Source organism: Lipotes vexillifer, unplaced genomic scaffold (assembly GCF_000442215.2).
Source record: "Lipotes vexillifer unplaced genomic scaffold, Lipotes_vexillifer_v1.1 scaffold640, whole genome shotgun sequence".
Classification (NCBI taxonomy): domain Eukaryota; kingdom Metazoa; phylum Chordata; class Mammalia; order Artiodactyla; family Lipotidae; genus Lipotes; species Lipotes vexillifer.
Genome location: NW_006773138.1, coordinates 1084559 through 1098010, shown reverse-complemented (window position 1 = coordinate 1098010; position 13452 = coordinate 1084559). Strand labels below are relative to the sequence as shown.

General features: G+C 39.3%; 1 protein-coding gene across 1 annotated transcript in view; it reads left to right on the top strand.

Moving 5' to 3' along the window:
- Positions 1-1148, top strand: part of RAB6A (RAB6A, member RAS oncogene family) — a 67900-nt gene extending 66752 nt beyond the window's left edge. The window contains exons 4-5 of the mRNA XM_007448081.1: positions 1-67; positions 1084-1148. The exon at positions 1-67 is cut by the window's left edge and continues 1 nt beyond it. Of these exons, the coding sequence (XP_007448143.1) occupies positions 1-67; positions 1084-1148 (132 nt within the window). The remainder of the gene's footprint in view (positions 68-1083) is intronic.
- The last annotated feature ends 12304 nt before the right edge of the window (positions 1149-13452 follow it).

The window sequence follows — 13452 nt, the reverse complement described above, 5'->3', positions numbered from 1 at the left end:
CTCTTCCGACGTGTTGCAGCAGCTCTACCTGGAATGGAAAGCACACAGGACAGAAGCAGAGAAGACAGTATCCTTTTTGTTTCATCAGGAAATTTTATTGTTACTACAAGTCTTTAGAGCCCCACTTGGTTGGCTTAGGAATATTATGCCATTGCCTTTTACAGCCAAGAATTGATGGTTTAGGAGCAAAAAGTTTTTCTATAACGAATGAGATCTGGTTATCCAGTTGCATTCTTTGCAGGCTGCTGTTCACTACGATTAATCATTGAGAAGGTTTGTGTTTGTTTGCTTGCTTGATTTTTAATGAGCAGGAAACTCTTAACATCCCACCCTCCTGCTTCTTAATTTTGACATCCCTTGGCTCTGGGCTTTTTCCCCACAATATATATCATATTTCCTTCCCCTGCTTTTTCTATCATTTGAACTGTCTACTTGGCATAGGCAGGAGATAACTAAGTTTGGAGCTTTATCGTGGCCTCTTCTTTCAGAAATGGGACAGAATGAAGCACATGTAATATTAGTTATTTAAAAGAATTTTGAATTTTGATATTTTCCTTGTTTGTCTCATATTTACCTTCTAGTGTTTTTCCATATGCAGACAGTTTTATTAAGCCATAGAATTCATAGCACTTTGTATTCAGCTCTTCCCACTTCTGAATGTTTTATGTTTTCTAAGCCTTTATTTTAGCAGCATAATGTGTTCTATAGAGTTGAAGCCCCATTATTTATTAAATTCTCTCCCTGTTGTGGAACTCTCTTATAGGCTATTTTCAGATTTTTATTATAGATAATTTTTTAAGGAACATCATCTTTATATGATTTTTTACTCCTGTAGAATAATTTCCTTAGGATAGATTTCCATGAGTAGGAATTAACCTTATTCTGAACCTTGTGGCATATAGGAGATATAAGCAAGTTTATTCCATATGAGCACCTTATATGGTGAGCGAGCTATATAGAAAATACTGGCTGAGTGGTCTCTGAAGCCAAATAGGAATGGAAGGGGGTCTTAGCAGAATTGTCGATGTTCAGCAGAATTGGAATTGTACTTTCCCATTTATAGTTCCTTAGCTTTTGTTTCAGTGATTGACATAAAACTGGAAAAGCCTCAGGAGCAACCAGTCAGCGAAGGAGGCTGTTCCTGCTAATCCCCCATGGCATCTTCAACTTTCCTCCAGAAGCTCACTGCTTTGGCCCCCTTACTCTTTCATTGACTGCAGTGTGAATATTGGCTTGAACCTTTTCCCTTCAGTAATAACGTATTGCAATTCAGCATTGCTGCCTGTCTCTTGGAGATGATCTATTAGCTTCACAAGCACAAAAAAGTCAGTGTCTTCATTATTTATATTTTACAAAAAGCCAAACAATTCCAGCATATTCCAGTGGTAACTTTAAAAATTAGATACATTTTCTTAACATTTTTGTTTCCTTTTTAATGTTATGAGAATGTACTTCAAAATGATGGAAATCTCAACAGTATGTGGCTTGGTTAAGGAGCAGTTGTTCACAGCAGCACTTGCCTACCTACTTGATCTCTCCCTGCTTTACTTGCTTGTTCTTTACCCCATTTCCTATTCCAGTCCTTCCTCCGTCAAAACAAACAAGAGGGGGCAAAGCAGTAGTCAGACCAAGCCCATTGGAATTATCCTTCAGTTTTAGCAATACCACTTGCTCTCAAGATATCCAAAATTATTCTTAAACACTGACATAAATTACTTAGACCTTAATTGAGGTCAAAACTCAGCTATCATGGTAGGCAGTGCTGGAATAAGGAAAGCGTTCTGGTGTGTCTTCAGAATGAGTCCTAATGAACATACTGAGTACTTAGAAGTAAATGAACATAAAATATATTTCTGACCAAAACAAATGATTCTTTCACATGTTAGACTCCGGGAGAGAAAAGTAAAAGTGCTTCAGAACAGGTTTTAAATATTTAATTCTTCTAAGAGCTATTTCTTCCAGGATTTTAAATTTGTCAAAATCGAGTTCTTCTGTTTGTTTAAAAAACAAAACTAAACATTTTTAGGCAATAGATTTCTCTTGAGTTTTCTTTTTCTTTCTTCCTTTCTTTCTTTCCTTCTTTCTTCCTTCCTTTCTTCCTTGTTTTTGAAATGCTGTGCAGGCAAGGCACTGTAGAAATCAAATTCCTTTAAGAAGAACCAGTGGAAGAATTTAAATTTGGCACTTTGATTGAAACTACTGTAACCAGTAGAAACAATGATACCTAAAGCTTACCAACAAAAGAATCCTCAAGAGAATAGCAAATACTTTGCCCAGGACAATTGAGGTCAAATTGAAAGTGGAAACAGTTTTCTTATAAGCCCTAGAGGCAGATCTGAAAAAGCATACATAGAAGAGGGAAAGAAGAGAATGAAAATAAAACTTAATATTATGCAGATTTATGCCTTATTTTTCAGCGTTTTTTTATGTTCTCTCAATCCAGTTTTGCTTTTTATTAGATCTGTATAGTTTGCTTAATTAACTAGTGATTTAATTTTATATTTAAGCTACAATTAATCTTTTTTCTTTGGTGATATTTATTTCTTTGCCTTTTTTAAAACTACTTTCAATGTTTAGATGTTTTATTCAGTCTATTTAGAGCTTCATAACAATGGCAATATGTATTTCCCTTAAAACACTGCAAACAAATATACTAGGAGTGCACCATTTTAATCTTTACTAGTTATTGTGAGATTGCTGTGTAAGTTAATAAATACATTTGTAAATACATTGTTTGCAAGAAGAAAATTTCTGAGTTACAGCTCAGGAAAAGCCTGCTGAATTTATGTTGTAAGCATTACTTAACACAGTATAAGGATGAAAAGACAACAAAAATATCTTCATACTTCCTCATCCCCTCATTGCAACAAAACCCTTAACTGGGAGAACCTTATTCCTTCCCCTCTTCCTCCTCCACTTCCCACTTATTGTCCAACCTTATAATATTCAGAGAGCACTTGGATTATGGGTCTGAATAGAGAAATGCTTTCAGATAATCATTAGCCCACATACCCCAGTAACTTGTACTCAGACGGGATGGAGTTGTAAAGTGCTTTTATAATACAATATTATTGTTAAAGGCAAGGGTTGACTCTTTTGTTTTATTTTGACATGGCATGTCCTGAAATAAATATCAATTCAATATGGCGATGGGTCATATTCTTTATTTGGAAGAAGTTGTGATTTCTGACATGGGGGTGATTGTGTTCCTACACTGTAGCATTTGATTCTTTTTAATGTATACTTAAGGCAGTAACCAGTTAATGCTGCTTTTAATATTGGTCTTTTTATTTAGCTGGGGTTCTTCAACCGAAGCAGTGAAGTGTGTTCATAGTGCACTTCTTTTTTTAATAAACACAGTTTTGCTGCCCAAAGAATGTATAAATAAACACAAAAGAAAACATTTATTGACTTTGTTTCCCATTCCTGCCAAAGTGCTGAATTACCATGTGCTACTTCCTCCCTAGGACTATAAAGGGAATGTGCAATCCAGAAAAATAGCAAAACAACAACAAAACTGAGAAACCCTTGGGAAGTCACAAGACTCTTTTCAACTGTTGAGGGTGAGGGAAAGTGGCTGCAACTTGAAAGATAGGGCCTGGCTTTCCTGGTGGCGCAGTGGTTGAGAATCCGCCTGCCGATGCAGGGGACATGGGTTCGTGCCCCGGTCCGGGAAGATCCCACTTGCTGCGGAGTGTTTGGGACCGTGAGCCATGGCCGCTGAGCCTGCACGTCCGGAGCCTGTGCTCCGCAACGGGAGAGGTCACAACAGTAAAAAAAAGATAGGGCCACTGGTGGAGGCAGTAATAGGATGTGTTAAGAAAAGCAGTTTAAGTTCTGCTTATGCATCCTCACTCCTAACTCCACCTTTGCCTTTGGACAGGGGTGGCAAACTGCCCTCGCACCAAATCCAGCCTGCTACCTGTTCTTAAATTAAGTTCTTTTAGACCTCAGCCATACTTTATCACTGCAAAGATGGAGTTGAGTAGTGGAAACAGGCTTTAGGGTAAACCACAGCTCTCCCCGGTACTATAGAAATGGAGGCCACAGCCCAGACTACAGGCTCAGGTATCCACAGCGGTAATGTCAGGGCAGTATAAAATCCCTGAGAGGGGATTTCCTGGTGGCTTAGTGATTAGGATTCCGTGCTTTCACTGCCTTTGCCCCAAGTTCAATCCCTGGTTGGGGAACTGAGATCCTGCAAGCCGCGCAGCACAGAAAAAATATAAAAAATCCCTGAGAAGTGAGGAGTTGATGAAACTAGGTGGGGAATAACCTGCCTGCCTTAGGCCTTTTACTCACTCTTTACCCTTTCAAAGCATCAGTTAGTGGACTGTGATCTAGGGGGACTGCCTCCTGCAAGAGCTGCTTCTTCCTAAACTGGGTTTAAAGGTAAGGCCCTGAAATAAAGTTTGGTGAGATGATACTGAATGGGAACAATACATGTGGTCTTGTGGTACCTAGAACTCTGTCCCAAGGTTTGTCCTTTCCCCATCTTAAAACTTGACATTCTGGTCTTTGACCCTTGCCCAGTATACCATCCCAGAGTTATAACCCATACCCCAGGAGAATTTGGACTCATAAGTCAGAGCAGTTGGATACCTGAAAACTGCCTCAAAAGAAAAAGTGAATACCATTTGAAGCAGAACTACTTGAAAAGACAGCCAATAATTTAAAGATGGCATGATAAATATTGAAGAGGTAAAATACTACCAGTATGGAACAAGAATCATAAAGTAATCAAATATATTAAGTGAAAAATATAATAGTTGAAATAAAAAACAGGTTAAGTAGTAGACTGGATTCTATTCATTGAGTTAGTGAGAACGTTCAATTGAACTCTTTCATTAGAAAACAAAGAAACAGAAAAATAAAGATTAGGAGGAGAATAGTATATATAGCAACATTCAGAAGTTCCAGGGAGATGAAAATCAGGAAAATTAAAGTACTGAAAACAAAGGATTTTGAAGATAGTATTTGTGACAGGCATCTGTGTATCTTCTGAATGCAGTTTCTGAAATGGTATCTGCCTCCTGGTACTCATACATTTGCATTATCCTTTCCCCTTGAACATAGGCTGCACCTGGTGACTTTCATCTAAGAAATAGGACACAGCAAAAGTTACATCACTTTGAAGGTTAGATTATGAAAGACTGTGGCTTTTGTCTTGTTCACACAATCTGACTCATTTGCTTTTATGCAGCAATCTGCCACATTTGAGCTGCCTGGAGAGAGGCCCAGCAGCAAGGAACTGAGGGCAGCCTCCAGCCAATGAGGAACTGAGTTTCTTCTTAATAAGTCAGCCTGCAAAGAACTGAACAAAAAACAAGCCACAGACAAAATATTTGTAGATTGCATGCTTGATAAAGGACAAGCATTCAGAATATATGAAGAACTCTCATAACTTGATAGAAAAGACATAGAAATTGCTTGATATCATTAGTCATTATAGAAATGCAAATTAAAACCACAATGAAATACTACTACATACATATCAGAAAGGCTAAAATTTAAAAGATTGGCCGTACGAAGTTTAAAGATGAGGAGCAACTAGGAATTCTCATACACAGCTACCTGAGATTTTGGAAAAACAGTTTGGAAGTTTCTTTAAAAGTTAAATATACATTTATATATAGTAGCCATTCCACACCTAAGTATTTACCCACAAGAAATGAAAGCATGTGTCTATACAAAGACTTGCACACAAATGTTCATAGCAGTTTTACTTGTATTAGCCAAGAACTTGAAATAACCCAAATGTCCATCAGAAGGTGACTGTGTAAACAAATCATGGTACATGCTTACTGTGGAATAGTATGCCATAAATCAGAATGAACTGTTGATACCAACAACATAGCTGAATATCAGAAAATTATCCTTCGTGAAAAAAGTTGGACAAAAAAAGTAAAGTATATATGTTTTCATTTATATAAAATTCTAAGAAATGCAAACTAAACAATAACCCTCCTTTTCTCCCTTTCTCCAGTCCCTGGTAACCTCTATTCTGCTATCCGTCTCTATGAATTTGCCTATTCTAGGTACCACATATAACTGGAGTCATACAATATTTGTCCTTTTGTGTCTGACTTCCTTCACTCAGCATGATGTTTTCAGTGTTCATCCATGTTGTAACATGTATCAGATTTGATTCCTTTTTGTGGCTGAATAATATTCCACTGTATGTATATACAATATTTTGTTTATTCATTCATCTGTTGATGGACACTTGTGTTGTTTCTATCTTTTGGCTATTTTGAATAATGCTGTTATGAACATTAGTGTACCAGCATCTGAGTCCCTGTTTTCACTTATTAGTGTATATAACCTAGGAGTAGAATTGCTGGATCAAGTGATAACTTTTTGAAGAAATGCTAAACTGCTTTCCACAGCATCTGCACCATTTTACATTCTCACCAGCAATGCATGAGGGTTCTAACTTCTCAACATCCTCATCAATACTTTTTATGTTCTGATTTTTTTAACAATAGCCATCCTAATGGGCGTGTAGTGGTATCTATCTCATTTTGATTTACATTTCCCTAATGACTAATGATGTTGAACATTTTGTTTACTTGGCATTTGTATATATTCTTTGGAGGATGTCTATTTTGTTAAGTTCCTTGAAGGCTGTTTTACTGAGAAACTTTGGAGATATGTCTGTTCAGTCCTTTAAACCATTTTTAAATTGGATTGTTTATTTTTTGTTGTTTTAGGAGTTCTTCATATAGTTATTAATTCTTTGATAGATACATGGATTTACAAATATTTCCTCTATTCTGTGGGTTTTCTTTTCACGCTAAGAGTGTCCTTTGATGCACAAAAGTTTTAAATTTTAATCAAGTCCAATTATCTTTTTCCTTTTTTGCTTATGCTTTTGGTGTCATATTGGAGAAATCATTGCCAAATCCGATGTCCTGAACATTTTTTGCCATGTTATTCTAACAGTTTTATAGTTTTAGCTCTTAAGCTTAGGTCTTTGATCCATTTTGAGTTACTTTTGTAAATGGCATAAGGTAGGGGTCCAACTTCTTTTGCAACATTTGTTGCAAAATTTTCCTACCAACATTTGTTGAAGACTGTCCTTTCCTCATTGAATGGTCTTAACACTCTTGTTGAAAATCAACTGACCATATACGTGAGGATTTATTTCTGGATTATCTGTTCTGTTCCATCTGTCTATGTGTCTGTCCTTATGCCATTACTACACTGTTCATTACTGTAGCTTTGTGGTAAGTTTTGAAGTCAGAAGTGTGAGTCTTGCTGGTTTTTTCTGATCACTTTGGATAGTTTATCATCTTAATATTAAGTCTTCCAATCCATAAACACAGAACGTCTTTCTGTATTAGTCTATTCGGGCTGCTATAACAAAATAACACAGACTGGGCAACTTATAAAGAACAGAAAATTTATTGCACAGTTCTGAAGTCCAAGATCAAGGCACCAGCACAGTCACCTGGTGAGGGCCCTCTTCCCAGTTTGTTGCGAGCACCTTCTTACTGTGTCCTCAGAGGGTGGAAGGACTGAGGGATCTCTCTGGAGCCCCTTTTATAAAGGCACTAATCCCTTTCATGAAGGCCTCACCCTCATGATTTAAGCACCTCCCAAAGCCTACCTAATAACACCATCATCTTTTGGAGGATTCAGTATGTAAATTTTGGGGGGACACAAACATTCAGACCATGCATTCTGCCCCTGCCCACTCAAAATTCATGTCTTTCTCACATGAAAAATACATTGATTCCATCCCAGTAAACTCAAAAGTCTTAAACCTGTTCCAGTGTCAACTCAAAAGTCTAAGTCCAAATTCTCATCTAAATTAGATATGGGTGTTGACCTAAAACAAATAGACTCCAGGTTATTCCTCCAGCAAATAGGGGTTTATTCAGAATCAGTGGAGAGTTGCAGTTTGGGGTCTGCAACCATGGCAAGTCCCTGCAAGGCAAGGAAAGGAGAATGCTTTTATAGAGGGGAAAAGGAAGTTGGGAGGACTATGAACAAAGCCTATGACTTTTCATTGGCTAAGTCCTTGCCAGGAAGGAAGACTAGTCTGTCTGCTTGTTGGGCTCTGCTGTCTTTGCATGGTTTGAGAGCTCCCTCTTCTGGTCTCCTGACTATTTAATTGAAGCTTCCGTTTATTAATTTTTTTAAAGTCTATTGAATTTGTTACAACATTGCTTCTGTTTTATGTGGGGGTTTTCTGGCCACGAGGTATGTGGGATCTTAGCTCCCTGACCAGGGATGGAACCTGCACCCCCCGCATAAGAAGGCAAAGTCTTAACCACTGGACCACAAGGGAAGTCCCTATTAATTTTTTACATGGGTGAGATTCAGGGTAGATTCAGCTTATGGCAATTGGTTTCCAGCTGTGAATCCATGAAGTCAAACAAGTTATGTGCTTCCAAAATACAATGGTGGGACAGGCATAGCATAGATGTTCCTATTCCAAAAAGGAGAAATAGAGAAGAAAAAAGGGATAAGAGGTCCCACGCAAGTCCAAAACCTTAAGGCTCGCTGGGGCAGGGACCTGCACTTTGGACTAACAGGTGGCCCCACCCCAGCTCTCATGGGTTGGAGTCCTGTGCCTGTGGCTCTACCATTTTGGGGGTTTGAGGGTAGTCCCATCCCCACAACTCTGCTGGGCATTGCTCTAACAGGAGCTCTCTACTGTACCCAAAAGCAGCCCTCTGTGTTGCACATCAGAGGTTCCGAAACAGTCCATCCTTTGGAATCTGGGTGGAGGTAGCCACATCTGGTGCTGTGGACACTGACAAGATTTACTACCTGTGCCCTCTGGAAGGACCATCGCCATGGCCTGCACTACACCTGGGGTAGCTGAGGTGCCAGGTACCAGAATTTGGGGAGGGGGGAGCAGAGCCTGGGATGTGAGAGGGTGCCAGGCAGCAGAAGCTTCTCCTTTGAAATTGTTCTGCCCCACATGCCCTTTCAGTTTGGGACTGTGATGGGAGTGCCTTCGGGGTCATTCTTCTATTGTCTTGGATAATAGGTCCTGTCTTCTTTTAGATGACCAAGCAATCTCCCCATTGTCTTGAATAGTTCCCAGCTTCTGTTGGAGTGGTAGATCCCATACCAATCTTCTTATCAGATCCTGCCACACACTTTGCATTCTCTCTCAAATGAGTTTTCTTATTTCTTTCAATATGGATAGGCTGAGAATTTTTCGAGTTTTAAATTTCTGCTTTCCCTTTCATTAAGAATCCTATCTTTAAATGATTTCTTTCTTCTCACATGTTAAAAAAGAAACAACAGACCCAAAATGGAGTCACTTGTGCTAAACCCCATGTCAACAAACCAAGACTTAATACCTAACCTAACTGCAGTTTCAGCCTCTCCCTGGAATGTGACCTTTAACCACTTGACTTTGAATTACCTGGTCAGCACTAGTGAGATAACCCACCCAATAGATCCCATCTGTCCCCCATAGGAAGGTCACCTTGCCTAAAACATTGTTCTTTGCTAGAAACTTCCTTTTCCCATTCCCTGCTGCCTGTAAAAGCCTTCAATTTTATAGAGCTACTCAGAGTTCCTTTCTATCTGCTAGATGGGATGCTACCCAATTCATGAATCATTGAATAAAACCAATTAGATCTTCAAATTTACTCAGCTGAATTTTGTTTTTTAACAGATGTGGTGGCAGCAGTTGGACTGAGGAAGGACGCTTCTGATGGCTTTAGGGACAAAAAGAAACACAGGCATACCCACGAACCCTTTTGAGGTCTCTTTCTCGCCATTTCTGAAGATTGTGGGTAAGTTCCCCTCAGTTCTGAGTTCTGCTCTCTTTCCATCGAGCTCCCAATCTAATTGGCTTTCCACTGTTCCCCATTTTGAGTGGAAAACCCCAGGATTTGGTTATATTCCCAGACTCCACATCAGGGACTGTTGGTGGTTTCTGGCCAGAGTCACACTGGTTCTGACTTAAAAACCAGACTGGATCCAGGCTTAAACTGGACTGGGTCCATTGTGTTTTGTGTAGGTAAAGGCTATTGCTAATGGAAATCTTGGAAGCAGCCACAAAATTGGTGGGCATGCGTTGAGCATTTAAAAGCTAATAGAGCACTTGCCACCGACCCAAAGACTCCTTTGTTAGGATAAGCTGGTTATGGAACAGGTTAGATTGACACTAGGCCTCCTGCCAACCTCAAGAAAATTTCCATGCAACAAGGTACACTGTAAAACATCACACAATTCCCAATTCAGCTGCACATCCCTTTGAAGTATTAGTTTGGGGGACTTCCCGGGTGGTGCAGTGGTTAAGACTCCATGCTCCCAATGCAGGGGGCCCGGGTTCAATCCCTGGTCAGGGAACTAGATCCCACATGCATGCCACAACTAAGAGTTCACATACCACAACTAAGGAGCATATGAGCCACAACTAAGACCCGGCGCAACCAAATTAAAGAAAAAAAAAGGTATTAGTTTGGGTCCAAGAGACCCAAAATCTTAGCTAATTAATTATTTAATAAAAATGGGATCTTTAAATTCCAAAGTGTTGAGCACACCACCTTCCAGCACAACTGCTTAGTTTATGTCTAAGAACTATGGTCCCACAAGTCATAGATATCTACAAAAACAAAAATCTTATTGAAAACAGCCTAGAATTACAAAGTCCATTATTACAAATGTTCCAATTCAATAAGATCATTTAAGGGACTTCCCTGGAGGTCCAGTGGCTAGAACTCCACACTGCTTCCACTGCAGAGGGCACAGGTTTGATCCCTGGTTGGGGAACTAAGATCCTGCATGATGCACGGCGCAGCCTTAAAAAAAAAAAACAAGCAAGACTGTAAACAAAATTTGCCAAGCTAGTAGCCTTGCTGAAGGCCCCATATCTACCCTCAAGGGAGGGCCCCCAAATGGGCCCCTCCCTGAGTTGACAAGACTCTGAGGGATTTTTCTGATAAACTTCTACATTAATCTCTTAAACAGCGAAAAATTTTAAATTAAATTAATGAAGAATCTTGCCAAATTCTGGTAGATACCAGAGCCTACAGAGTGGCTCCTGGGAAAACTGGCAGAAGCCAGCAAAGAGTGAGATTTCTTACCAGATTAGCTCTCCCAAATCTCTGTCTGTGGTGCCTGGTTGAGAGAGGAGAATTAAATTTTACACTGTCCCTTGCTTTCCAAATCCAGACCCATTTGTTATTGATTCTTTCTCTTCCAGGGATAGGTTTGTTTTTTTGTTTTTGTTTTTTTTGGCCGTGCCACACAGCTTGCAAGATCTTAGTTCCCCAACCAGGGATTGAACCCGGGTCCATGGCAGTGAAAGCACTGTGTCCTAACCACTGAACTGCCAGGGAAGTCCCTCCCAGGGATAGTTATTGCCTTCTTGCTTATCTTGTCTTGAGTCTTAAGAACTTGGCCTGGCTTTCTGCCTGCCTCGGACATACAGGTTGTCAGTTCCTTCTTTTGGCTACTTTTTGGGAGTGACTCTGGATCTTGGGAAGGTAGTATCCTTTGTACCCTTTTTGATTCCGTTTACATCCAAGGAGGGGTTGTTCAGTACTACCAGAAATATTTACTGTTTGTCCCAGCTAGAAACTAACAAGATATTTAAGAGAGTTTTTTAGGCCTTCTCCCTTAAGCTAAAATAAAACTATGTAAACAGAGGGAAAGAAAAGCCTTAAATTTTAAAGCCTTGTGGAAGGATTTACTAAAACATTCCAAAGACACAGAGCTCTAATCCAGAACATAGAAATCTTTTGATTTACATCTAAGCTGGAAATCTTCCTGATATATAAAAAAGCAAACAGAATTCCCTGGCAGTCCAGTGGTTAGGACTGGACACTTTCACTGTCGAGGGCCCAAGTTTGATCCCTGGTCAGGGAACTAAGATCCCACAAGCCGTGCAGCATGGCCAACAACAAAAAAAATAATAATAAAGCAAATTGAAGTTAATGTGGTTGTGTGGGTGGACCAACTTATGATGTCATTTAAGTTGCAATGCGATTCCTTAATAAACTAAAAGCAACTATCCTTATCTTACAGATCTTTACAAAAACAAAAATTTGGCTCCAGAAACAATTCAGTGTCCACGCATCCTTTTTAACAATTAACCTTGCCTATTCATCTCAAAAGACTTGTAGGTATGGTAAAAATTCTGGCCTTAGGGAACAAAAGTCCTTGGAGGAGCTTGCATCCCCCGCCCCCCGCATGCCTTTTATATGTAAATGTTCTACCTGGTCCTCTCTGGGAACTCTTGTTTTTTATCTAGACCTTCTCCTTGAAATGCAAGCTTCAGGGAGTTATTTCTTAACAGAAGGGGGGAAAAAATGGGGAGGGGGGAGAGGTCTTCTCCAGAAATATTAGTAGAAAAAGCTTTAGCCATCTGAGCAGGTAAATTTAACTTATTCCATAAGCTAGTGAGTTTTGCATTACCATAACCTGTCTCATGGCTAAAAGTTTTAAATGAAAGCTATAAGGTCTCTGTTTGTGTCTATCTGTATTTTTATGCCCCCCCCCCCGATATCTATATCTATATCTGTGTGTGTGTGTGTGTTTGATGTATTTTCTACCTCTGGGTGGTATTGCCAAAATTAGTTCATAAAACTCTTATTTGATTGGCTTAAAGAAAATTAAGCACTTATGAATTAAGTATTCCTAAAAATCTCAGAAATATCATAGAGATTTAAATGTTTTTTCAGGTTCATATGATCTAAGATTAATCTTTAGTAAATGAAAGCTAGTTTAAGTTTGTTGGTTTAATTAAAACAGGCATGTCTTTAGAGTTATCAGCATTAAATATAATGTTTTTATTCTACCTAGATGTACTGAAAGTTAAGTGAGCTCATGTTATCTCTGTTATAAAATTTGTCAACAACAACAAAATAGCTTGGGATGATGGCTGATTTTGTCTAATGTCTCATGAAGTTTTTATGGGTAATCTAAACATAGTTGTTAAGCAATAAGAATCTGTTCTCCTTGTAATAGGGCACAGTTGGAAACATTAGCTATATTACCAAGGCTTTGACTGGAATGTCACATTTGAGAGAGATGTGCATAGACTCAAATATGACCAGACAGCTTTAAGAAACTGTTGACTTGGGAATTCCCTCGTGGTCCACTGCAGGGGGCATGGGTTCAATCCCTGGTTGAGGTACTACTATCCCACAAGCTGTGTGGCATGGTGAAAAAAGAGAAAAAAAGGAAACTGTTGACTTTATAAAGCCAATAAAGCCCCTTGGGAAAATTGGCCTGGTATTCTGCTTACAGGGTTCCCAGCAGCCTTAAGAGGTGAATAAGGAAGGTCATTTCTTGGCAGGACCAGGAACCTCAAGATCGTTGTGGGGACATTGAGAAGAGAAGAATTCACCCAAACTGATGGTGAGTTCTTGGCTTGGCTTACTGGCCTCAGAGGCTGTAAGAGTGCAATCTGAGATTCCTTATGAAAAGTTTCAGCAAAGCAGGCTTAAAAAGAGCTTATATGGTCAATTAATA